The 24,491-nt window shown below is 39.9% G+C and overlaps 1 protein-coding gene across 1 annotated transcript in view; it reads right to left on the bottom strand.

Annotated features, from left to right (window-relative positions):
• Positions 1-24,491, bottom strand: part of NUP160 (nucleoporin 160) — a 47,196-nt gene that overhangs the window by 6,073 nt on the left and 16,632 nt on the right. The window contains exons 12-33 of the mRNA XM_072617519.1: positions 22,703-22,786; positions 22,227-22,397; positions 21,925-22,024; positions 21,400-21,565; positions 20,759-20,886; positions 20,493-20,653; positions 19,475-19,608; positions 18,983-19,053; positions 18,691-18,850; positions 17,403-17,472; positions 14,164-14,262; positions 13,710-13,829; positions 8,865-8,960; positions 8,626-8,720; positions 8,453-8,549; positions 8,251-8,356; positions 5,502-5,662; positions 2,726-2,786; positions 2,278-2,388; positions 1,995-2,118; positions 1,548-1,649; positions 110-251 (exon numbers count right to left, since the gene is read on the bottom strand). Coding sequence (XP_072473620.1) covers positions 110-251; positions 1,548-1,649; positions 1,995-2,118; positions 2,278-2,388; positions 2,726-2,786; positions 5,502-5,662; positions 8,251-8,356; positions 8,453-8,549; positions 8,626-8,720; positions 8,865-8,960; positions 13,710-13,829; positions 14,164-14,262; positions 17,403-17,472; positions 18,691-18,850; positions 18,983-19,053; positions 19,475-19,608; positions 20,493-20,653; positions 20,759-20,886; positions 21,400-21,565; positions 21,925-22,024; positions 22,227-22,397; positions 22,703-22,786 — 2,559 coding nt within the window. The remainder of the gene's footprint in view (positions 1-109; positions 252-1,547; positions 1,650-1,994; positions 2,119-2,277; positions 2,389-2,725; positions 2,787-5,501; positions 5,663-8,250; positions 8,357-8,452; positions 8,550-8,625; positions 8,721-8,864; positions 8,961-13,709; positions 13,830-14,163; positions 14,263-17,402; positions 17,473-18,690; positions 18,851-18,982; positions 19,054-19,474; positions 19,609-20,492; positions 20,654-20,758; positions 20,887-21,399; positions 21,566-21,924; positions 22,025-22,226; positions 22,398-22,702; positions 22,787-24,491) is intronic.

Below are 24,491 nucleotides of genomic sequence, written 5' to 3'. Positions count from 1 at the left end.
CCCACAGAACTAGAGACTTTCCTATCGCTTTTCTTCCAAATCACCGTGGCCTCCTCTTGCCACTTCTAGCCAGGATGGAGAGCTTTTCTGAGAGAGAAGGACTACTTACCTTGTAACTGTTTATAAGCCAGTTGGGTAGAGGAACCCCATGGGACAATAGCTTGTTGATTACACAATGGTGATACAAGTTATTTTGGCATTTGTATTTTTCCAAGTAAGACGACAACAACCGCCAAGCTTCATCAGTAGCACTGAAAAAAATGATTAATTTTCAGATTCCTTAATAGCCTATGCCAGTAGAGTTTAAAATATTTATTTAGAAGGAAAATCCATCTTCACACACCGTCCCCCCCCCCCCCCCCCCACGAAGTATGTCCATAAACCCTGGTTTGCTCTGTTCAGACAAAAAGCCAATATAAGAGGTGTATTCAGAAAATGCCCATGGTGGGTCTGTGCTTTTATGTTATTTGTGGGCTCTGGTCAAGAAGAAAGAAGAAAAGCTGAGGTGAAGGGTTTTCACACACCTGCCCAGAATTACAATTTATGACACAGGAGCAAAAACCAAAGAAAAGAGATGAATGACAATTAAAAACTAAATAATCTCACTGAACTGAAAATAAACTGATTTCTAAGAAAACATTTGCAATAAAAGATTCTGTAACATGTGTACATTAAACTTCCCCAAACTATAATTATGCTAGCCTCTGGGGGTGTCTAGAAGTAGAAGACTTGGATGCCATCCGTGTCCCCCTCCCCCCAAGTTGAGACCCTTTGTTCATTAAAGTAAGATAAAACAATTAGGAAAGCTACAGAGGCAACAGTGTAGGGGAGAAAGAGGTGGACTGGAAGCCCACAGAGCCGTTTTTTTGGACTGGTTTTGGTCCTGATCAGCTGTACAAACACAAGCCACTTCATTCCAAATAACTCTAATTCTACTATGCGCTAGATTGTATGACAAAGACTAGACCAGGAGTGAAAGGTCACCATGAGCTAAGTTACGGACAGCAGGACCTGATCTGAGACTCAGAAATATTTGACTTTATTGCTGTTGAAGGGGAATGCTTAAAGGGAGAAATCAAAGCCTTAAACAGCTGCTCCAGGAAGGAAGTAAGCCCAGGAGAAGGGAAACAAGTCAAACAGAAGGGCCGTTAAACAACAACCAGAACGAACTGGCAGTTGGACATCATGAGGTCATATGTGATATCTGGATGGAAGATCTTGGTTTTTAGGGGTGGGGGGAAAGGGATGCCATACTGTAAATATATTAAATATAGACTTCCAACTAATCCCAACTCATATTTTTACAGTTCTTGGGATTACAAAAGCCTTCCGGCTGAATGGTTTAAGAATTTTTTCATGGGTGTGGGGGAGGGGAAAGGCATTGTAGAGATGCTGTTATATATTTCAGTTTCATAGAACATCTAACCCCCCAAAGCAAGGTAGCTTCCTACATATAAGCAATCTCCACAATTCAATCACCAAAGTCAGCTCCTGTACTGAGATGCGTCAATCCAAAACACATGCCAGAATTAATGCCGGTAAGGTACCTGGATTCCTTGGTGGTGATGACGGATGAAAGCTGATTGGCTGCTAGCCAAGCCCACGCCCCTGCCTGCGCTGCCTCACCACCAAACTGCAACTTGATGCACCTGTGATGCCAAGTAAGCATTCAAAGAGTCACTAACTTTATCTTCCCACTCAATTTCCAATAAAAGTTCTAAAGTATTTTCAAACTGAGACATTCAATTAGCCAATAAATAAAGACAGGAATTTAATTATAGCTACAAGTGCCAGTTATCAACTATAAATTTAAAAGTTTTTTTAAACAGTCAATACACGTAAACTTTACATGTTAAAACATTTCCATTATAAATGAGGCTTTTTCAGAAAGCAGTGAAATTGTGCTTACATAACATACACTAATAAAACTGCAGTACAATGAGCTTGTAATTCAAACATGTCTTATAATAATAAGCAGATAACTGGATACATACTTGAAAGCGAGTCCCTCAAAGACTGGTGTTAGGGAGAGTTTAAAAGTCTGGCAGAGTGAGATGGCCGTATCAAAAAGGCCAGCCTGCACCAAGAGAGTGACCATTTCCTCGGCCGACGAGCTTCCTGTGTAGGTGAGAAATATATTGAGTTCTAGTCCCATACTTAAGGGTTTCATAGAAAAAGGGATTTCATAGTCTCTAGCTTGTGTACATGACCCAAAAGAATGCCCATGCAGAGCTTCTGATGGTGTTTGAGAAGAAATGTGGAGTAGTGAATTCCTACCTGCAATAGCAACGGCTGTTGGGTCATGCTGAGCCAGAGTGAGGCGAATTCGGGCTAAGGAACATTCCCTCTCTAGGTCTTCTAGCTCCAAGATTTCAACCTGTCGGCTCGCTATAAAACCACAAAGAGAGAGAGAGAGAGAGAGAGAGACTCTAAAATCGCTAGAGAAATCAGGGCCAGGCAGACTACAGAACTTGTCAATCCTCTGCTGGCCATTAAATCAAACCTTCCAATTTCTAAAGGCATGAAGAGGGTGGAGAGCAGTTGGTCTTCCAAAAGGCCAAATGCCTGACCTTAAAAAATCAAAGTCACATTACTACTTCAATTAGCTCTCAGACTGTGCAGATCTGAGTCAAAAAGAAGATTACGAAATAAGAATTAAGTAGCTACTAAGGTTAAGGTTTAAACGGTTACCAGGCAAGAAACACTTAGCTGAAAGTTCTCTTACTTGGGACAGCTGTGCACTCTCCATCATGATTCCTTTTTGGGGAGGCTCCTGGGCGTTCATACTAATAGATTAAAAAAGAAAAGTGATTAGCTGGGTGATGGAAATTTTAATTTGAAATAATCAACTATATCAATATAGTAAAAATGATAATATCAATTTTGATTTAGGTATTTAATGCTACGTCAATATCATTAAAGAGCTGAACAATATAACGTTTAGATGTCTGGTCATTTTTCAGTCATATCTGACGCTTCGTGACCCATTTTGGGCTTTTCTTGGCAGAGATAATGGAATGGTTTGTCATTTCCTTCTCTAACCCATTTTTACAGATGAAGAAACTGAGGCAAACAGGGTTAAGTGACTTGCCCAGGGTCACACAGGTAGTAGTAAGTGTCTGGGGCCACATTTGAACTCAGGACTTCCTGACTCCAGGCCCAGCACTCCACTCACTGTGCCATCTAGCTGCCTAATAGATAACATAATAGCAAAGTTCATTTGGAAGGGAAAAGGATCTAGACTATCAAAAGAAATAATGAAAAAAGGTAGGAATGGTGACTGAGGAGACCTCAACTTAATATAAAACAGAAGCCACCAAAGACATTTGGTATTGGTTAAATAGAAAGGAAACAAGACCAAAGGAACTGACAGCATAAGGAAGAATCAGAAACAATGGACCTCAAAGCCTGAAAAACCCAGAAACACACATTACTTAGGAAAAAACTTCCTATTACATAAAAATGGCTGCAGAAATTAGGCTTCCATCACTATCTTAGATTATAGCGTAATAATAAATCAAAATGAACGCATGGCCTGAGTGTGAAGGACTACGCTGTAAAAAAGTCAGAAGCAGATCACATACCTTCCACAGCTAGGAGTAGGAGCAAGTTTTTAACCAAACGCAGCAGGATAATTAGGAAAGATAATTTGATTACATGAAGTTGGAAGGTTTTTGCACAATAAGAAGGGAAGCAGTCTTTCTGTCAAATATCTCTAATGACAATTTGGAATCTGAGACATACAGACAACCAGCAGACCCGGGGATTCCCAAGAGATGAATGGATAAAAGACAAAAAGTGAAAAAAACCCACTCTCAATAACCATATAAAAGAGCACTTTGTTACCAAAATAAGGAAAATGCAAATGGAAAAAGCCCGTGATGATGGGGCCTGGGGAGATGAGCCTGGAGGAGGGCACCGTGGCCACTAGAAATGATGACAGCTAGGTGCGTGTGCCAAGGAGCAGATCCAACAGCCACAGGAGCACCTGGTGACTGTAAAGAACTGGAAGCAATGCCCATCGACAAGGAGAACAGGGACACACCATGGCACCTGAAGGTAATGGAATACAATGGGGCTGCACGAACTGATGCAAGCGAAGAGAACAAAAGCAGGGACGAACCCATGACCAGATGTAGAGCCAAAGACAACGGAGTCGTACAATCTAAGGGGCAAGAAACCACAATCAATCAATCAAATGTGAAGGCTGAAAAATTACAAAGAACAAGCAGAGGCACAAAGAAGGGATACGATGCCACCTCCCATTCAGTTGCAGAGGTGGTGGTGGTGATTAGGATGGTAGAATGCGGATATTTTAAGATATTTTTTCCCTACATATTAATGAATTTTGCTGACATTTTTCTTCCCTTCTATAGCTTTTTCTTTAAGAAAAAATTATGTGTTTTTATGAAATGGCTCTTTGGAAAGGGGAAATGGAAGACTATGGGGAAATTTAGTCAATGTAAAAACAAAAGATAGCAATAAAAATTATTAAAAAAAAAAAAAAGAAAGAAAATGAATACCATGAAACTAGAAGGAGTCAGTTTGGTCCCATAGAAGAGATAGAAGAAAACCCTACCCCGACCCCCTTCCCCTCACCCCACCCTGGCAGAGATGGGAGGCCACAGATGTGGAATATCACATATGCCACACTGGTCAGTATACTGATCTTTGTGGAACTGTTTTCTCTTCTTCCTTTTAAAAAAGATTTCTTCTAAGGGATGGTTGGGGTGGTACAGAGTGAAATCTAGGCAATGTCAGAACAAAAGGTAATAAAAATCTGTTTGTTTCTGAAAAAAACCATCACTTTTCCCTGCTGCGTTATGCATTAGAGCTGTTAGCATATACTCTCCGGTGTAATGGGCACCATTTACTTGCACAGGTGTTCTAAGAATGAGGACCAAATAAAAGTGGGCTTGGTTTTCTCACATGGCTGGTTAGAGCACAGTGTTCAGGAGTCCTGGTTTGGATCTGATCTCGTATAGTACAGTTAGCTTTGCTTACCTCTAGGGCCATGTACTTCACTGCATTTGCAAGACAGTTGGCAAGAATTAGGAGTAGGGTATTCACGCCTTTGGCCATAGTAGGAATTGAGCAAAGAATGGGATGGATCTAAGCAAATTCATCACTATGAAAGGAAAACTTTAAGTGCATGTATTATGAGGAGGAAGGTTCTATCATTAATTTTGTGAACATAAATGTGATGGAGGCAGAATTATTATTATCAATAAACTTTTTTCACCTTTTTGCTAATGTTGTATCAGGAAAAATGGTTGCTCAGTGACAGCTGGATAGTTAAAATCATCATGAAAAGGTGAATTAATAGGTTAATAACATGTTAATAACAACTGTAATGCCATTAAATAAGAAAAGTCCAAAGACAGAAAGTTTAGATAAAATAAAACGAGATAATAGATGTGGCTGTATTACACACAAAAGGACGTTACTACTGCTGTATTAGTGAAACAATACAAAATTTCAAAAAGAGAACATTTCCGTACCACTGCCCCAGCTGCTGGCTGCACAATCCACGCATATTCTGGACGGATCAGGCGCAGGCAGTTGATGGCTGCCAGGTAACAGTTGCCTTGTTTCTCAAGTCCCCGGAGAGTGCGTACTTCTCTGCCCAGACGCATGCCGTACTCAAACATCACTGTGCCAGCTGTGGAACAAGGACGGATGAGACTTCACAATGACAACTACTGCTTCCCACCTACGCTGCACTGCCACTTTCCTGAGGCCAAAACAAATAAGCTCAATAATCACAATGGAGTCTATGTTTTCTAACTTTTCAAGCATCAACCAGTTTCCCCTCCTGAGAAAGAGTCTTGAAACCCAGGATGGAAAACTGCGGTCAGAGGAAGAGATGTCTGAACTGAAAGAATTCAGTCTTATTACAGAGATCTTTGCTATACTGAAGGAGAACAACTGAAAAATTCTTGTTAAGATGCCAGAGAATGACTGCTTCCAGACTGACAATACGGAATTTTCAAGTTAAAAAGCATTTAATAATCATTTAATTTCAATCCTTCCTGGAAAGAGTCTGATTTTCAATCAAGAAGAACAATTCTTTTTTCAGGGGGACACTAAAGGCAGCGTGGTTTGGTAGAGAGAGCAGTAAATCTGGAGACATCATGACTGACCCCACTTCTAACCCTCACTAGCACCTCAGTTATCAGACCTCATGGCACCTTTATTCCTTAGCTGTAAAATGGAATAATCATATTTCTGGCAGAAGTGCACTTGAACCAAGATCATTCTGATTCCAGGGTCTGCTGCCTAATAACTCCTATGCGTAACGTGCTCTCATTTAGAGATAACAAAGTGTTTCTAAACATGATGATTCAGAACGCTCTTTTTAAAGGCATTTTGGGGGTTCTTTGACAAGTTATCTTTTATGCTGAAAGAAATCTATTTGACTGAAAAAAACAAACCAAACTTATAGGCAGCCATTTCCCCCAATGAAACTGAAGGCTGAGCCAAAGAGGTTTCCATTTCTTCCCAGACAAAAAGAATTCTTCAAGTAGAAGCAGAATAAAATCACTCCCAAGGAAGAGACAGAACTATAGTTTGTCAAAAATTATTCAAAATAGAGGCATCCACTTCTCTTTTCCTTGGAATGACTTCTGAAATTTTAAAGAACTCAGTAAGCCACAAGTGGCTTTTTTTTGGCAAATACCAAACCTGAAACTGACTTCATATTAAGAATTTGGCATGTAACTGAGGGGAGATGAAAAGTCTATCCTATCTTTCTAATGAGAAAGTATTCCTCACAGGAATTTAAAAAGCCTTGGATGACTCAACATTTGATGAGACTGGAAACCACAGTATTTGCTCAGAACAAGAGAAACTGGAAGGATGACGTTATGGTGCTGAAATGGTATAGGAATTCACAAACCATCCAAAACAACCTGAATCTTCACACAGTCTGAATTAAGCTAAGACTGCCCCAAGTAAAGTTATCTGAATTAAAAAGTTAATACTGAACAGAGTATACATGTAAGAAACCATGGTTACTTCTCAGGAGTACCTTTTAACTGGTTCACATCATCTAATGAACATAATGAGAAAGTGCAAAGAGCTCCAGATCTAAAGTCATAGGACTTGGTTTCAACTCAGCACTAACATTTACTACCTCTGTGACTTATGCTAACTCTGAGCATTTCTGGGTCTCAATTTACAGCTAAGTAAAATGAGGCATCTGGACTAAATTTTTCAGCTCTAAACTCTATTCCTATAGTACGCTCAAAGTCAAGAGTTAAAGGATATAAAATTTGAGCCTTTACCTATAATTAGTCACAACTTTCCCAAGCAAAATAACATTTCCAGTAGTAAAATGAAAGCACAAGTGGTATGTATGCAAAACTTTTGTAACTTCAGTCACAGAGCTGCCCAAGCTCTGCCCATTAGGGACCCTGATTTTTACTAAGCAAAGTCACCATTTCCTCTGCTATAAAATGAGGGGGTACTGGATAAGATGACCTCTTGTAATGTTAATGGAACTTAACGATCTTCCCTGCCCATTCATAGGCCTCACCAGGAGCCCACTGGGGGAGGAACTGGTTTAAAGGGAAAGTTTGCTTATGGGAAGCTTTGCTTTCTTAAAGGTTTTCATATCTTTTGGTAATTGGGCACTGAAGCAGGATGGTTGCGATGCCTTTTGGCTCTGGAAAGTCTATATATACTTTAAGGTGAGGTTTTACTTTGAGGCTTACTCTTTGGAAGAACATTCACATGCCAGATGAGACTCTGGATAGCTCCCTCTTCCCTGCCACGAAAATTCAGATGCTGGTGCTTCTCTCTCCGGTAACTACGTATGTATGTAATGGTCAGATCTGTGATGTATGTATTGCTTACGGTCGGACAGTTAGAAACCCTATCTGTTGGTCTTTATTTCCTCTGCTTGTATTTTTTTTGTATTTTCTCTGTTGGTGAATATAATTAAAGTACACTGTTGACCCCTCAAAAGCAGCTTTCCTTTTAGAAAAGCAGATCCAAGAACCTGTGCCAACAGACCTTCCTGGGTATGCTAGGGTGCTTGCTGTTACACCTTTGAGCTCCCTTCCTGTTCTATGACCCTAATCCCTTGAGCTGATACACTCTTCTATCCAAAGCCTAATCCTAGCATCCTCTCTCCCCAGCAGCATCACCTTGGGTGAGTTTACTTCCATTAAACCAAAATAACTTCAACTAGATGGCTTCTGCCAGGTCCGACATCCTATGATATTTAGTTTTACCCTAAGGCCTCACCCTTGCGGTAGTTGTGACGATAGATGTGGAAGGCATACAGGAGCTCATAGTAATTATGAGTCATCAGATCTACTGCTCGGGCACGTGACTCAATTATCCCCACAACCTAGGGGACAGAAACAAAAGGCTAAGTGAGTAAGTTTGCAGTGGCTGACAAAGTCACCAAAGTTCTTCCCATGTGCCCCCAGGCAGGTTAAATTACCTCATTATGCAGGTTCACATATGGGAACTCAACCAGATCCTGGAGCTGTGAACGTTCACAGAGAACCACCACCAATTGTCGCAAGCAATCGAGCTGCCTAGAACAAAAAGGAGGATGTCAGGTAAGCTTCCTTTTGTGTGACAAGAAGCAATGGTGAATGGTTCGCTATCTACCTGCTGGGGTCTGGATTCTGAGTTAAGGCCTCATATGCTTCACTATTGTGTCCTAAATCCAAATGATGCTTGAAAATGCAAGTCCTCAAAGTAGCCTAGAAATCAAACAAAGAAAAGGAGAAGGGTATAAAGACCTTAATTACAGTACAAAGTTTTAGGCAAAAAAAATTCCAGCAAACTGTGATTATGTGAAAAAAGAGCAATAAAAATTAAGACAAACCAAAAATTTCTCTTCTCACCTGGCTTTTCCAGTCATCACCTGCTTCAGTTATTGCTAACGTAGCCAACTGAATCACCAGTTCAGGCAAACCAATCACATCCAGTAATCGCAAAACCTAAGGAAAAAGGAGGAATTTTTGTCATCACAAACGTGCTTGTAAGCAGTGAATAATGAAACTAAAATAGAACTAGGCACTTGGTTCTAAAACCAATTAGAAAAATGAAAGAGATGTATGAAAAGTTTAAGCTACGAGGTGCTGCAAGGCTGACCCAGACACTTGGCTCTCTACGACTCCTGCATGTTCCTCAGTTTCTACAGTTACCACATAATATTGAGTTTTAAACTCCCTCCACTTCTCACAGATTATAAAAATGATGTTATCTACATGCTGCTAAACTGATTATTTGTGACAGTCTAAAACAAGGATAGTATTGGTTAAAAAAAAAAAAATCTAAGGAATCAGTTGATTTTTTGACCCAGCAATACCACTTCTAGGGCTGTATCCCAGAGATCATAAAAGTGGGAAAAGGACCCACCTGTACAAAAATATTGATAACAACTCTTTATGTGGTGGCCAAGAACTGGAAATTGAGGGGATGCTCATCAACTGGGGAATGACTGAACAAGTTGTGGCATATGAATATAATGGAATACTATTGTGCTATAAGAAATGATGAACAGGCACACTTCAGAAAAAATTGGAAAAACCTATATGAACTGATGTGGGCAGAGCCAGAACATTATACGCAGTAACAGCCACAGTGTGTGAGGACTGATTTTGACAGACTAAGCCCTTCTCAGCAATGCAAGGACCTAAAATAATTCCAAAGGACTCATGATGGAAAATGCCATTCACATTCTGAGAAAGAAGTATGGAGCTGGAATGCAGACTGTGAGTGTATGTGTAGAGTCTATATTAGACTGCATGCTGTCTTGGGGAGGGAAGGAGGAAGTAGGAGGAGAAAATTTAAAACTTATGGAAGTGAATATTGAAAACTAAAAATAAATAAACGAATAAAAAAAAGAATTGATTTTGAGCTCAATCTTCTTCATTCCTTTCATGGATGTATTAGAGAACAATGAAACCACTAAAGGTTAATGTCAGAAGTGAGGGACCTGGACATAAACGTCCTCTTAGAGAATTAGATCAGCCTTTTCCTTTTATCGGTTATTTCAGTTAGAATTTTTGCAGTAACACTCATGAGCGTTGTTGTTGCAGTTTTCAAATTAATACCATATGCGTCTTGCGGAAGGAGCTGGGGAACTTACTCCTTTTTTTCCCCTTCTGCTTTGAAGCAGTTATTGTAGTATAGAAGTGAAGACTGTGAATCCATAGAGTGTGGTGTATTACTATGGAGTGGTTCTTCAGGGGCCTGGTGGATTTTTCACACACACACTTATATATATATTTCAGCATCACATTATCTTTTTCCATCTCTTTTAATACACTTTCTAGTGAGAATTCAATTTTTTACAATGCCATTAATGTCTTTTAAGCGTTTCTGTGTTCTGACAGTGGCATGATAAAATATTAGCTCACCCTTTCATTTTGAGTCTACTCAGATTTTTTTTCATAAAAACACTTTTTTTAAGAATCATATTGTTACTGCGGGCCTTTTAATCCAATCTGGCGCTCCTGTTCATTTTACGAAGCCGCTTGGTCCATTTGTATTTAGCATTATCATGAAATTTGCTTGGTTTTTCAGTAAGTCTACAGAAAAGGAATACAAGCTTTTGGATTCAAGTTAAGTGACTTGCGCAGGGTCACAAGCTAATAAATATCAAGTGTCTGAAGCCAGATTCAACCTTAGGTCCCTCTACTTCAGGGCCAGTGGAAGCTTTTTGATTTTTACACAGCTTCTCTTCTTAGTCAAATTGAAGAAAATCACACTGAACAAAATGGCCTCTTGTTTTAGCTCATTTTAACTCAGACTCCCTTTTCGCTGAGAGATTTCTCTTTGGGATCTCTCTCCAAACACTCATCCTCTCAAATATTCTTCTCTCCCTTTCCTGTTACTCCAAGCTACTTTTCTGAAACCTTTCTTCCTTTTGTCTTTTGATTCATGCGTAAATTGGATTTAAGTGAGGCAGAGTTGCAAGAAGTCATCAGCCTCACTCTCTCCTCCTGAATCATCACAGTCCAGCGGCAGGACAGAGTCAAGACAGCTAACAATGGCTCAGGATGCAGTGGATGACCTTGGCGTCTTTAGTGTCTAACCAAGCTCTAAGTGCTCCACATTGTCTACTCATCTGCCTTCATGGCCGTTGGAGCAAATTGTTCTCATCCGCCCATTCCACCAGAGGAAGTCTTCACATGTTTGGGGTAGACACCCCCCTAATTCACCAATGGGTTTGAGAACGCTTGGTTACCCTCAACCTGGTTTGGCCCATCTGCCAAAACGGTTTACCAGGTTGTGGCCACTGCTCATGCTGCAGCTTCTTGGAGCCACCGGTGAATTAGGTGGATCAGGTGGAAACCAAAGGTGGAAAGAGCCCCGAAAAGGGCTCAGCAGCCATCATACCAAAGGTACTGATTCTCTGAAACCTTTAGTGATTTAGCCAATAATAAAACACATTTGTATGCAACTGTTTTAGATGGGTTTAAACACTTACCTTGTTGGACATGAGCCTCATCTGGGGTTGTTTGAAGATTCAAAAGAATGGGCCTCTAGGTTTGCTTTCTTTTCAAACAACCATCTCCAGCCTTGCTATTACATGCTGAGTTTTGTGAATTCGTTCACATTCCATGATTCTATACACACTGCATTTCAATTTCTGTGATCTTTCCTGGATCTCTTTGACCATTCCACTTGGTCTCCAAGCTATCCTTTCTTAGGAAGTGATTTAGGTACTTTTGGTAACATATATTTTTCCCCCTCATTACTGTACTGTTGTAATTTAATTATGATACTGCCTATGTACATGGACACTTGAGTTTTTCCTTGTGCTTTGCTGGTTCTTTTTGCCAATTTTGAGTAATCTGCTTTGATGGTTTCCTCACATTTGGCGTCTAGATTTTTTGTTTGTCTAAGATCTCTGGTATGTCAGTGATAACTATGTCTTTTCCAACAGACTGAACAATATATCCAACTTATATCTAGCTTTGAAATAAATGTAGCTCAAATATTTAAGGAACCAAGGCAAATTTATGAAAATGAAAGAGTCAATAAATGGTCAAGGAATAAGAACAGGAAGTTTTCAGAAGAAATCAAAGCTATCACTAGTCACATGAACACATGCTCTAAATCACTACTGCTTAGAGAAATACACATTAAAACAACTCCAAGGTACCAATCAGATTGGCTAACATGGCAGAAAAGGAAGATGACAAATCCTGAAGGGGACGTGGAAAAATCAGGACACTAAGGCCCTGTTGGTGGAGTTGTGAACTCTCCTGACCTTTCTAGAGAGCAGTCTGGAACTACACCCAAAAAACTATCCAAGTGTGTAGACCCTTTGACCCAGCAATAGCACTACTAGGTCTGTATCCCAAAGGGATCAAAGAAAAGGGGAAAGGATCTATGTGTACAGAAATATTTACAACAGCTCTTTTTGTGGTTGCAAAGAACTGGAAACTGAGGGGATGCTCACCTCTTGAGGATTGGATGAACAAGTTGTGGTATATGACTGTGATGGAATGCTAATATATTATAGAAAATGATGAAAGGATGGTTTCAGAAAAACCCAGGGAACCTTCTATGAACTCAGGAAAGTGAAGTGAGCAGAACCAGGAGAAAGCAGTACTGGGACAGGGTTTTCTGATTAAGGCAATTCCAACGGACCCATTTTGAAAAAAGCTTGCTGTCTCAACGGATGGAGGAGGGGCAGGAAAGAGGGAGAGAATTTGGAACTCAAAATGTTAAAAAATGCAAGTCAAAAATTTTTTTACATGTCATTGGAAAATACGTAACAAAGTAAATAAAAAGTGTTTAAAAAAGATAAATGCAGCATTCCTTGGAACATAAACCCACTATGAGAAAACTTCAGAGGTGAGGCAAGCTGTGCACGAAGTTGGTGGTGAAGTGGGTTTTTTCCTTGAGCTTGTGTCATCTTTCCTTTCTTCGAGTTCTCTTGCTTGACACTGATTTTTTGGAATTGCAAGTTTCTGCTTCACTTCTTCAACTGTGCCGCCTAGTGGAGGGCACCTCTCAGAACTTCTACTGCTTCCTTTCTTGGGTCTCCCTAGGACCCGAGCTGCCTTTGGAGATCATGCCTTTTCAGCGTGTTGGCATCTCAGGTTTGCTTGTGTTACATGTGTCTGCTTGTCACTGGTTTCCGGGTAGGGTCTGGTCTGTGAGCATTCTAACACCTTAGCCAAGTCTTTCCATTTTCATCCAGGTTCACAAAAATAATTCTACAGATCGTTAGCACAGATGAAGCTGATGGATGATTTATGTTGGATGTTTTATCAAGTCAGAGGCTGTAAACTCTTTGAATTTATTAGCAGTTGAATAATTTTGCACTGAATTTCAATTTGTGATGAACAAATAAGTTTGGTTTCTTTTTGGTGCCATCCACCTTTATCAATGAGGAAACACAGTAGAATTCTGGAGATGGCTAACATCCACTTGGGATGGAGGACTGAGAGGTGTCGGCTTTTTCTCCATAGCTACCTTCAATCTCTATCTACCTACTGGGAAACAGTGAAACTGCTTTGAGAATGTCACTGAGTCTTTGACAACTCAGTAACAAACATCGTAACACCTGCGTTTTCCCTTGGCAATTCATTCTTTTCACGTGGAGGTTTTGTGAGTAACAATGTAACAAGATATGCATTTACGCAGTACTTCCCCTACTTGACACAGCAATACAATTACACACGTGCCAGGAACCTGACAGAATGACCTTTCGTAAGATTTAATACCTTATCATAATACTGTAGACGAGGAGTAGAAACTATCTCCCCATCCTCTGTACGGATCAATCGATCTAAGAATTCTTCTCTGCCCACTTCAGATGCAGCTTGGCAAAAACATTCCAGAGCCTAAGGAAATAAAGGAATGTTACAGGCATTACAAGGAGGGGAACAGGAAGGGAACTGGCAGTCATTAAGGACTTTCTTGTGCTAGGCACCGCACTAAGGCTTTACAAATATTCTCACAACAACAAAACGAGGGTTTGAATTCTGAGGGTGAAAGGCTACAGCAAATGAAAGCCGGCACTTGAGTGACTGGGACCTGAACAAGTACAAGGAGACAATCCAATGATTCTTCACAGCAGTATCTTTCTTAAAGTTTCTTAGAGTTTCCAGTAAAGTTTCTTACAGTTACCAGATCCTCCCCCATGAAATCAAGCAGAAAGAATAAGAATAAATTTACCTTATGTCCTTCTCCCATAACCAGGTAGCACCGGCCCATCATAAAGCGGCAGGAGCCAACACTCACTTGACACCAAGGCTGTAGCAGGCGAATGTATTCCTTAAAGACAAGAAGAATTCTCGTATTAGAAAAGGTAAAAAGCAAAGCAAGAACTAAGGGAGCCAGGTAGAATGGAAAGTGAATTAAAAGTCAGGAGACTTGTTCGAGGAGTGCCTTCATCTCACATCTCAACAAACTGTTCTGTAGAAGAGAGATAATACTTGCAGTATCTATCTTGAGAAGAGAGCATAGCATGAATGTGATTATCATGAGTCTGAGTTCTGACCCCACAACGCTTACAAAATATCTAATTATGGATAAGTCACAACTTCTTTTAACCATTCAATTTCTACTTATTTTTAACATCCATTTAAAAAATTTTTGAGTTCCAAATCCTCTCCCTCCTTCCTGCCCCTCCTCCATCTGTTGAGAGGGGAAGCTATACGATATCAGTTATACATGTTAAGTCATACAAAACATTTCCATATTAGCCATGCTGCTAAAAAAAAACACAGACCAAAAAGGAGAAAAATGAAGAAAGGAAAAAAAGAATGCTTCAGTCTGCACTCAGAATTCATCAGTTCTCTCTCTGGAGGTGGATAGCATTCTTCAAAATGGGCCCACTGGAATTGCCTTAATCAGAACAACTAAACCTTTGACAGTCGGTCCCTGTCCCAGTACTGCTTTCTCCTGGTTCTGCTCACTTCACTTTCCTGAGTTCATAGAAGGTTCCCTAGGTTTTCCTGAAACCATCCTTTCATCATTTTCTATAATATATTAGCATTCCATCACAGTCATATACCACAACTTGTTCATCCAATCCTCAAGAGGTGAGCATCCCCTCAGTTTCCAGTTCTTTGCAACCACAAAAAGAGCTGTTGTAAATATTTCTGTACACATAGATCCTTTCCCCTTTTCTCTGATCCCTTTGGGATACAGACCTAGTAGTGCTATTGCTGGGTCAAAGGGTCTACACACTTGGATAGTTTTTTGGGTGTAGTTCCAGACTGCTCTCTAGAAAGGTCAGGAGAGTTCACAACTCCACCAACAGGGCCTTAGTGTCCTGATTTTTCCACGTCCCCTTCAGGATTTGTCATCTTCCTTTTCTGCCATGTTAGCCAATCTGATTGGTACCTTGGAGTTGTTTTAATGTGTATTTCTCTAAGCAGTAGTGATTTAGAGCATGTGTTCATGTGACTAGTGATAGTTTTGATTTCTTCTGAAAACTTCCTGTTCTCATCCTTTGATCATTTATTGACTCTCAGGAATGGCTTTTATTTTCATAAATTTGCCTTAGCTCCCTATATATTTGAGAAATAAGGTCTTTATCTGAGAAACTTGCTACAAATTTCTTCCCCTTCCCGTTTTCTGCTTTCGTTCCCATTTTAGCTACACTGATTTTGTGAAGTGACAACCTTTTGAGAGGCTGTTTCTCATCTAGGTAGTTGGTGGTATGGTGGATAGAGGCCTGTGACACACATCACCTGTATGGCCCTGGGCAATCACTTAACCTCCATCTTCCTTGGTTTCCTCAACCAGAAAAATGGGATAATAACAGCACCTACCTCACAAGGTCATTGTGAAGATAAAAATGAGACCATGTTTGTAAGGTGCTTTGCACAGTGCCTGGCACATAGTGTTTAACAAATAAGTGTTACCTTCCCTGCCACCTGTAAAATGGGACCGGTAATGTTTGCTACTACTTTGTAGAGTTGTTGTAAGGAAAGTACTTTGTAAGTTGTCAAGTATCATTTAAGTGTGTGCTAGTATAACTCCTATCCTGGGCCTAGAGATGGAAAAAATACTGAACTTAAAGCAAGCACAAATTTCTATTTCTTCGTATCATTGGTATTTTTCCTCATATCTAGTGACTCAATTTTGACCCTATTATTTGGATTTTCCAGTTGCTTCAAAAAAGCTAGTCACAATTCACACAGTAAGTGGTTAAAGGACATGCATAAGTTTCAAAAGAAAAAAAGGAAATTAATAACCATATGAAAAAATGCTCCTAATGAAATTAAAATTAAAACAACTCTGGGTTCTACTTCAACCCCATCACATTAGCAAAAACAAGAGATATAAATTGTCCGTGATGGAAGAGCTGTGTGGAGAAAGGCACATTAATATACTTCTGGTAGAGCTGAGAAAGGCCTCATAGTTTGAGAAAACAATTCAAAATTAAGCAAGTAAAGTCATTCAACTGTCTGCACATTTTGAATGTTTGTACATTCCTACTACTACTAAACATATACCCCACGGTTAAGGACAGAAAACACGATCCTATATGTGCTTCGCTGTAGCAATGAACTGGACCAAAAGTGGAAAATTCCAATCAATTGAGGAATGGCTGAATAAATTTGTAGACAGATGTAATGGGATATTAGTGTACCAGACGTGACACAAATAGGAAGTCAGAGAAACACAGGACAACTTGTATTAAGAGGTAAGTAGTGAAGAAAGTTCTGGAGAAAACTATACACAATTACTACAAGAATGCAAATAGAAACAAGGCTAAAAAATAGATGAATGCAAATGAAATGCGATCACTGATCCTTGTTCTGGAGGGTGAGGACAATGTTCTGTCTACAGAACACTGTATACGCCAGCATGCAAGGTTGCTCTCCCTCCCAGTTTTTTCTGTTACAGGGAAGGGTGCAGGATAAGGGATATATTAGAAATGATTATGCTGTCAAAAGAAATCAAATTTTTTTTTTCCAAATCAGGGAAGACTGAAGAAAGTAAACCACATTTCCCTCACAAAAAATCCAGCAAGTTTCCAAATTTTGGTGTTCATTGTTGTATGAAGTTTTTTAAAAAGAGGATTTTAAGGCTTCATAATGATTGTCTGTATTCATATGCTAGAACGTTTGTTATTTTAAATGTATGACTGCTTCCCATGTGAGAGGAGAGACCAGTAAAAGGAACTAGGGAAAAAGATAAGGTAAGATAGGGAAAGGCTAACTCCTTGAGAATGATGTTCTAAAGAAAAAGAAAGGAATTGTTTTTGGGGGCGAGTTTTGGCCAACCTCCAGGAAATCCTGTAATATGCCTCAATGAAGACAGTAACAGGGAGCTATCTGTATGACTAAAGGGGATGTATAAGATATAGTTTTGGACAAGAAAGGTAATTGTCTCCAAACATATGATTTGGAAAATGACCTGGCGAACTCAAATGAACAAATGTGAAACACAAAACTTACCTGTAACTGTGTGTATTGACAGCTTCCCATCAAACACTCCGGGAAGATGCATCCAGGATTGCTGGGCCACCTAATCATTAGCTAAGGAAGAGGTCTTTTCTCCTTTATTGGAAGAACTAAATGTACACTATAGAATAAGCCACATCCCAGAAGCTTTTGAAAAAACACTACAAAAAATGAGATGGAGGGAAGGAGAGAGCTACAAATTGCTTAATACTTTGAAAAAAGCTTTACATCTACTCTCATTTCATCCTGACAAGACAACAGGTGTTACAAGTATGCCCATTTTACAGACGAGGATACTGAGGTTCAGAGAAGAGAAGCGGCTTGCCAAGAGTAACACAGCTTGGTGGGATTTGAATCGAGCTCTTCCTGACTCCAAGTCCAGTGCTCTAACCACTATGTCACCCTGACTCTCTGAGATACATGTTCTCTTCAGAAATAAGAGATATGAACAGTAGATTACATCAAATAATTACATTAAGAAGGTAAACGTGAAGTGTTCCGCCATCTGTATAGCCTGTCCATAATGTCTGGCTCAGCTGGTTAGTAAATCATGTTTCAATCTAGCCCCAACTCGTCCCTCCAGCTTCAGCACACCATATGCCAACACTTGCCGAATGGGCTCTGAGCTGCTTCCTGAGTTTGTTGCTACCTTCCTCCCTCCACACACAGAATGTGCTGGCCAGTTGGGTGGGAGTCATTCCTTATCCCCTCATGGCCCCACTTAGCCATTAACAGCAAGCCTTTCCTGATTCCCTCCAATTGTTCGTGCTTCTTCTCTTCTCAAAGGGCCCTCTATTGTCTTATCCCTTTGCATGCTGTCTCTATTACACCCCCATTCCATTCCTTGAGCGCTAGGCCCATTTCATTTTTAACCCTGGCAGCCCCTCACAGGGACTTGCTCATGGCTGATTATAAACCTAATGAGCATTTGATGGACTGAATTAGGCCAATGTCATTCATGTTTGCGGAGAGTCTTTTTGCCTCTTTTCTAGTCTAGTGTCACTGACAATGCCCTGATGCCATGGAAGACAGATATTCTCAGTGGTAAAGGGAATCCAGATAAAGGAAGATGGATGAACCAGTGGAAAAAAAAAAATCTAAGTACATGCTTTATGCCCTAATGATGGCAGATCAGAAGTAACATCTTTATATATAAATGATAGTATTGTACGTTTCCCTCCAATTTAAAACAACGAATTCATTAAAAACGTATATTATGAAACATAATATTCTTGAGGTAGGAAGAGAAAAATTTCCCAGAAATTTTAGAATAAAAGGATACAAAAGCTGTAAGAAATAACTGGTAATTGTTGTAACTAGCTGAGGCCAATTCACATCAGTTTGAGTGAGAGGTGCCTTTGGTTGGGAGAAAAGATGAGACAGGATGTGTTTTCTGGCCACTTCTTGGAAAAATAGCTCCACTATTGTCTGAGGGTTGGATACTAAAAAACAAAAGGTTGCAGATGCCATGAGTCTCTGGGAGATGACTGTCACAATGATACAGGATCACTTTAAAGCCTAAGTAGCCAATATTGAAAGTGAAGTAGAAAGGGCTACACGATAACAGCTCTTACCAAGTTTATGTGATGTCAAAGTGTTGGAGTCTGTCAGCTCTAATACTGATAAATGCTGCAGATTGGACTCCCTGGAGGAGGAGAAAGGCTTGTTTAGCACATTTTTATTTATTTTAAATTTTCACATGAGTCATGTTGTAAAGAAGACTCAGAAGCAATGAGAGGACCCACGCTCGATGTGGATGGCACTCTCCAGCAGTCTTTCGGAGTTGCCTGAGATCCTTGTGTTGCTGAGATCAGTACATCTTTTAAGCCAAGATAGCTGAACTGTCAACATAACCTCTCTAAATCACAGGAGAAGAGCAGAAGCTCTGCATCCCCAGCATAAGGAGAAGCCGACAGAACATGAACAAAGGAAGCTGCAACGCTGGAATCAAGTCCTAATAACATCAAAAGCATTTAGAGACCTCGAATGCTGCGAGCTATTAATCACAATCACAAGTCCTCTAATGGAATCTCTACCAACTAACAAACTTAACAGAAACGACTCACAGTGTATCAACCGGAACCTCTGACGCCAAGCACTCGCTTCCCCACTTGATGAGGTAATATGACAATAGCAAGGGGGCTGTCCGATGGAGAAGGTCTTGCTGAGACTGGAACAGCTGATTCCCTCCCAAAAGCACCTAAGAAAAGGTGGTGAATTTTAAAATGACAACAGGTTTTAAGAGGGGACACAATGTCAGAAAAGCAACATGCTGATGGCTCCCTGACAGAATGGATACCAAAAAGCCTATCAGCTAAGAGACATGACGTAAAGCATAAGTGCAGTCCCTTGATAAGGGCCTCTAAATTACCAAGCTCTTACTCCTTAGAAAATCAGGTCAACATATTTTAGTCCTGATGCACTTCATGTGATGATGGGTACTGGGCACAAGGCTGAAGAGACAATATAATGTTGTTTTTATACAAGGTTGAGGTCACTTGCTGTCTGCTTTAACGGCTAGGGTCAAAATTCAATTTATTGCTACATTTTGGGAATTTAAAATTGTCACTGGCATGATGAAGACACTTGCCATCACAGCACGCTTGAAACTTCTGAGGTGGTATTCATCTCATGTACATGGAACTCAGAATATCTAGAGACATCTCAGATCTTTGTAAGACTGCTGAGAAGTGGAAGGACTATGATTTTGGTTTCACACATGAGCGGCAGGTGGGGTGGTGGAAAGAGCCCTGGTTCCCAGTCCTGGCTCTGCTCCAAGTTGTCTAACTTCAGGAAGATCCCTTCTTTTAGGGCCTCCGCAGAGGCTGTCCAGGAGGACTCCAGTCCTAACAGAACAGGGTACTTTTATGACATGGAGGTAAAAGACATCTAAGTTAAGATGGGAATACCATCTTGTGAAGTCCCTTCCCTAAGGCACCTGCTCTAGATTTCCTTGCTACCTTACAAACAGCAGCAACATCCTAATATAAATGGACAAAGGTGATCTGTATGGCACCCACACTTCTCATACAACTAGTGACTGTGTCATGGGTACCTGCCCCAATTTCCTAAAGTAATACTTACAGCATCTCCCAGCCTCATCAAGAGCTGCTGCAGGATCAACAGGTCTCGGCAGATAAGGAAGCGAGTACTAGCAATTTTACAGACACCTCTGCAAATAACATTCCCTGTTGTACCACTGCCATAAAGCTGAGCGAGGTTCATGCGAACATTAAGAGGCTGAGCTGCAACAAAGCAAATAGAAACATGTACAATAATGGAGCTGCAGTGGCATTAAATGTGACTTTTTTTTTAAGTTGAAGGAAAACGCTTGTTCTTGTGTCACTTACTGGGATTGAGCCCTTTTTCCATTTCCATCTCCGTCTCATAGTCCATTTCCCGTATAAGGAGTCCAATGGCATGGACTGGATTCCTGATCTCCTGAAGTTTACTGCAGATGTCCTCCATCATATTTTCTCTGTGTGGACAGAAAGAGAACCCTGATGACTGATGACAACGTGGTAGTAAAACACTTCAAACAAAGCATCCTAAGAGACAGGTGAGCCATCCAAAGATGACTCTTACCTTTTTAATGACTTAAAGCAAAGTCATTAAGCAAAGACAACTTTTCAAGCTTTTAACAAAGCTTTAAAAAGAGTTAAGACTGCCCTCTGTCACAATGTGTCAAGAAACTGTCTCCTTTGGCTTCTCAGAAATGCCAAGATCCACCACAGGAGAAGAGAACATTTTTCTTATGGTTCAGATGCCACTGAAATGAATGACTAACATGTGGGTTATGTTTCACATGTCTATTTCCATATATGTAAAATCATTTGCCAGTTTGCCCATGCATAAATTAGCTCACCTACTTAACAATACTGACTCACTTTACACAGTACCCATTTGAAATGTATTTCTACTACGTTACTTTAGCACCAAAGATCACAAAATCTCCATTATGAAGCAGACTTTACCCTAAGTTCTCCCTTACACGTCATTTGCGATCATGTCTTCCAGAATCTGTTCTGCTGCCCTCTCTGGAGACTGAAGGTGGTGGCAAGCCATTTCCATCATGAATGACATTTCCATAGAAATGGATTCCCCGATCAACCGGAGGCATTTGACAAGACATATGACATCACGTGCAATGTCTAAATCTATAAGGAAAAAAATGTCAACTATAAAGATGTGAATATTAATTGACGGTACTTTTTAAATAGGCAGAGCTGACAATTTTCATGAGCATGAAGGTTGAAAACACTTGTGCCCAATCAGTTTTGCTCGAATACCTCGGGTGAAAGTGACCACGTCATCTTGAAGTTTGTATCAGTGAGGAAAGGAAACACGGGGCAAAACTGGACACTAATTCATTCGATAAATATTTACAGAGAGCCTACTAGGTGCAAGGAAGGCCTCAGAGAATGTCATGGTGGCAAGTTTCTTCTATCTGAAATAAGGATAGTGACTAAAAGGCTGAAGAAAGGCATTCAAAAAGGGAAAAATTAATCACTGTTACCATCAGAAATGGTGGTCTCATCCTCTGTCAGAAGATTCTCATCAGGCAAAAGATAGAGATGATCCACTAGAGCACAGGGCACAAGAAAAGACAGGAACCCCTGGAAATGGGAATCTTCTGGTTAATTTTAAAATGTTCAAAGAAAAATGGGGAATAATCTCTAATTCCAAAGGAACTGCATTTCTACAGGAAGATCAGATGATTACTATGTGGCTAGAGAGGAATTACAAGGTAGCAGATGAGCATTCAGAAGAGTCCAATGAAGAGGAGAAAGAAGTCCTTGGGCATGCTGCCTTCCTTACTTTTTTTAACAGGCACATCATGTTTGCATGAGGATTCATATGCAATGCCAGAGGGCGGGACAATGCTTCTTGGTACTGGAGACAGCAGGCATAGAACTTGGACCAGAACTCAACTTGTAACTGTCGAAACTCTTCCTGCGAGAATTCATACTCTGTTACACTTGCCTGGAGCTGGCGGCAGAATGAATAAGATAAAAATATTAGTGCAGCTCCTGACTTTTTTCCCCAAAATAATACTTCTCTCTCATTAAAAGAGGTTCTACACAAAGACAGTTCAAATGGAGCTACAGATAAGAATGACTTCATGGTCTCACTTTTTCCTGCACTGAAGAAGTATATATTTACCTATGAATCTCTAATTTAAAAGTTCACATATTCATGTTTCTCACTAATAAAACTAAAGTTACTTTCTTACTAATGTTGATGAAAAATATGTAAGGCTATATGAAATTTTAATTTTGCTGCTCAAACCTCACCTCATTTTCAACAGCTAAAGTAACTTCTTTCTTTAGCTCACTCCAGGAAAGATCCAAATTTCTCTCTGTTCCTCGACGGAAAATCTAAACAAACAGTAAAAATGACATTTTAGTGTATCATGCAATACTCCAAACCTAATCAAAACATTCTGATTCAGATGGCATTATAACACTGCATGAAAATGTGCAGTAGAGAAGGTCTACTTTACTTTCTACAAGAAATATTTTCCTGAAAAGTTGCGTAAATAACATTTTTCTAAAATGAATTGGTTTGTTTACACCTGATTTCTATGTATCCAGGTGGAAAAGGATGAATATTAAAGTGTCAAAACCACTTAGGTTAGGATAAAAGTAGAACCAGAAGCAATACTGTAGTGACATACTACAGAACACCCAGCCAGATGGAGGATAAGGATAATGTCTTCCTCATATAGATTCCAAAAATGGCATAGAGGCAAGCTACAGTAGTAACAGAAGAATTCAACAATCTTGACATCTGCTGGAATTCTAATTCTGCTAAAAGTAGAGCATCTAACATTCTTGACTTGCCTTGTTGACAATTTCATCTCTCAGAAGGCAGAGGAAGCAACGAGGAATACTTCTATTCTAGACTTAATTCTGACCAACGACTGGTTGGCGATGTGGAAGTGACAGGAACCTTGAGAGAAAGTGACCATGTCATCTTGAAGTTTGTATCAGTGAGGAAAGGAAACACGGGGCAAAACTGGACACTAATTCATTCAATAAATATTTACAGAGTACCTACTAGGTGCAAGGAAGGCCCTATGCTAATGCTGCAGAGGTTGGGAAGGTAAAAAAGAACCAGTCCCTGTCTTAACTAGCTAACAAGAAAGGGCAATGAAATAAAAACATAAATAACAACTTTAAGATAAAGGAAAATACACCTCAGGCTCCAAACAGTTTAGTGAAAAAATACTGCTGTCATCTCAAGACTAAAAAGAAATACTGTTCATAATGATCAGAATACACTAAAAAAAAAAAAAAAAAAGGAACCCTAGCTACACAATTCTTAATAAATCTAATTAAGAAAAAAGGGAACCAGTTTAATTGGAAAGGACTTTAGAAGCCAGCTTCCTAGTCTCTCTAAATGATTTCAAGAAATGTTTATCTGCTTGAACACCTCCAATAACAGGCAACTTATTATCTAAGGCCGTCTACTCTACCTTGAGATCTACATTTTAGATTTTTTAATACCTTAATGCCAAGCTGAAATGTGCATTCTTCTATTTGCCATCACTGAGTACTTCTATCAGTTCTCTGAAAACATTTAGAACCAGTCCAAGTCCTCTTCCTGTGTAAGTCCTTCATACATCTGAATTTCACTTTGTCAGTCATCAAAGCTGACTACATATAATGCACTATATGCTAGGTACTGAGCACTACAAACTTACGAAGAGATACAAAAGTCCCCTTTGCCTTTCTCCTCCAGGTTTAACATTCTGAACAATCAAGAAATTCTCAGAAAGACACAGTTGTGAGTATCCTGATTCTTTTGGCTATGCTAGAGATTTTTAATATTCTTTTACAATTACCCTCCTGGAGGTTAGGTGTGTGTCACTCCTATGGGTATGGAACACTGCACACACTGTCAGACTCAGCTGATGTGCTGATTAATTTTACTGAACTCTTTTCCCTCTTTTCCCATTATTTGTCATAGGAGGTGATTGCTTGGTTAGAGGTGGAGAGAGGGTTAGGGCTATTATTTGGAAGTGAAGGTGATGTAAAAATAAAAAATCTGAATGCATGAATAAAGTGGGGTGCCCAGAGT

This window comes from Notamacropus eugenii, chromosome 6, assembly GCF_028372415.1.
Source record: "Notamacropus eugenii isolate mMacEug1 chromosome 6, mMacEug1.pri_v2, whole genome shotgun sequence".
Lineage (NCBI taxonomy): Eukaryota > Metazoa > Chordata > Mammalia > Diprotodontia > Macropodidae > Notamacropus > Notamacropus eugenii.
The sequence above is the reverse complement of the archived record's forward strand: the minus strand, read 5'-3'. Positions and strand labels throughout refer to the sequence as shown.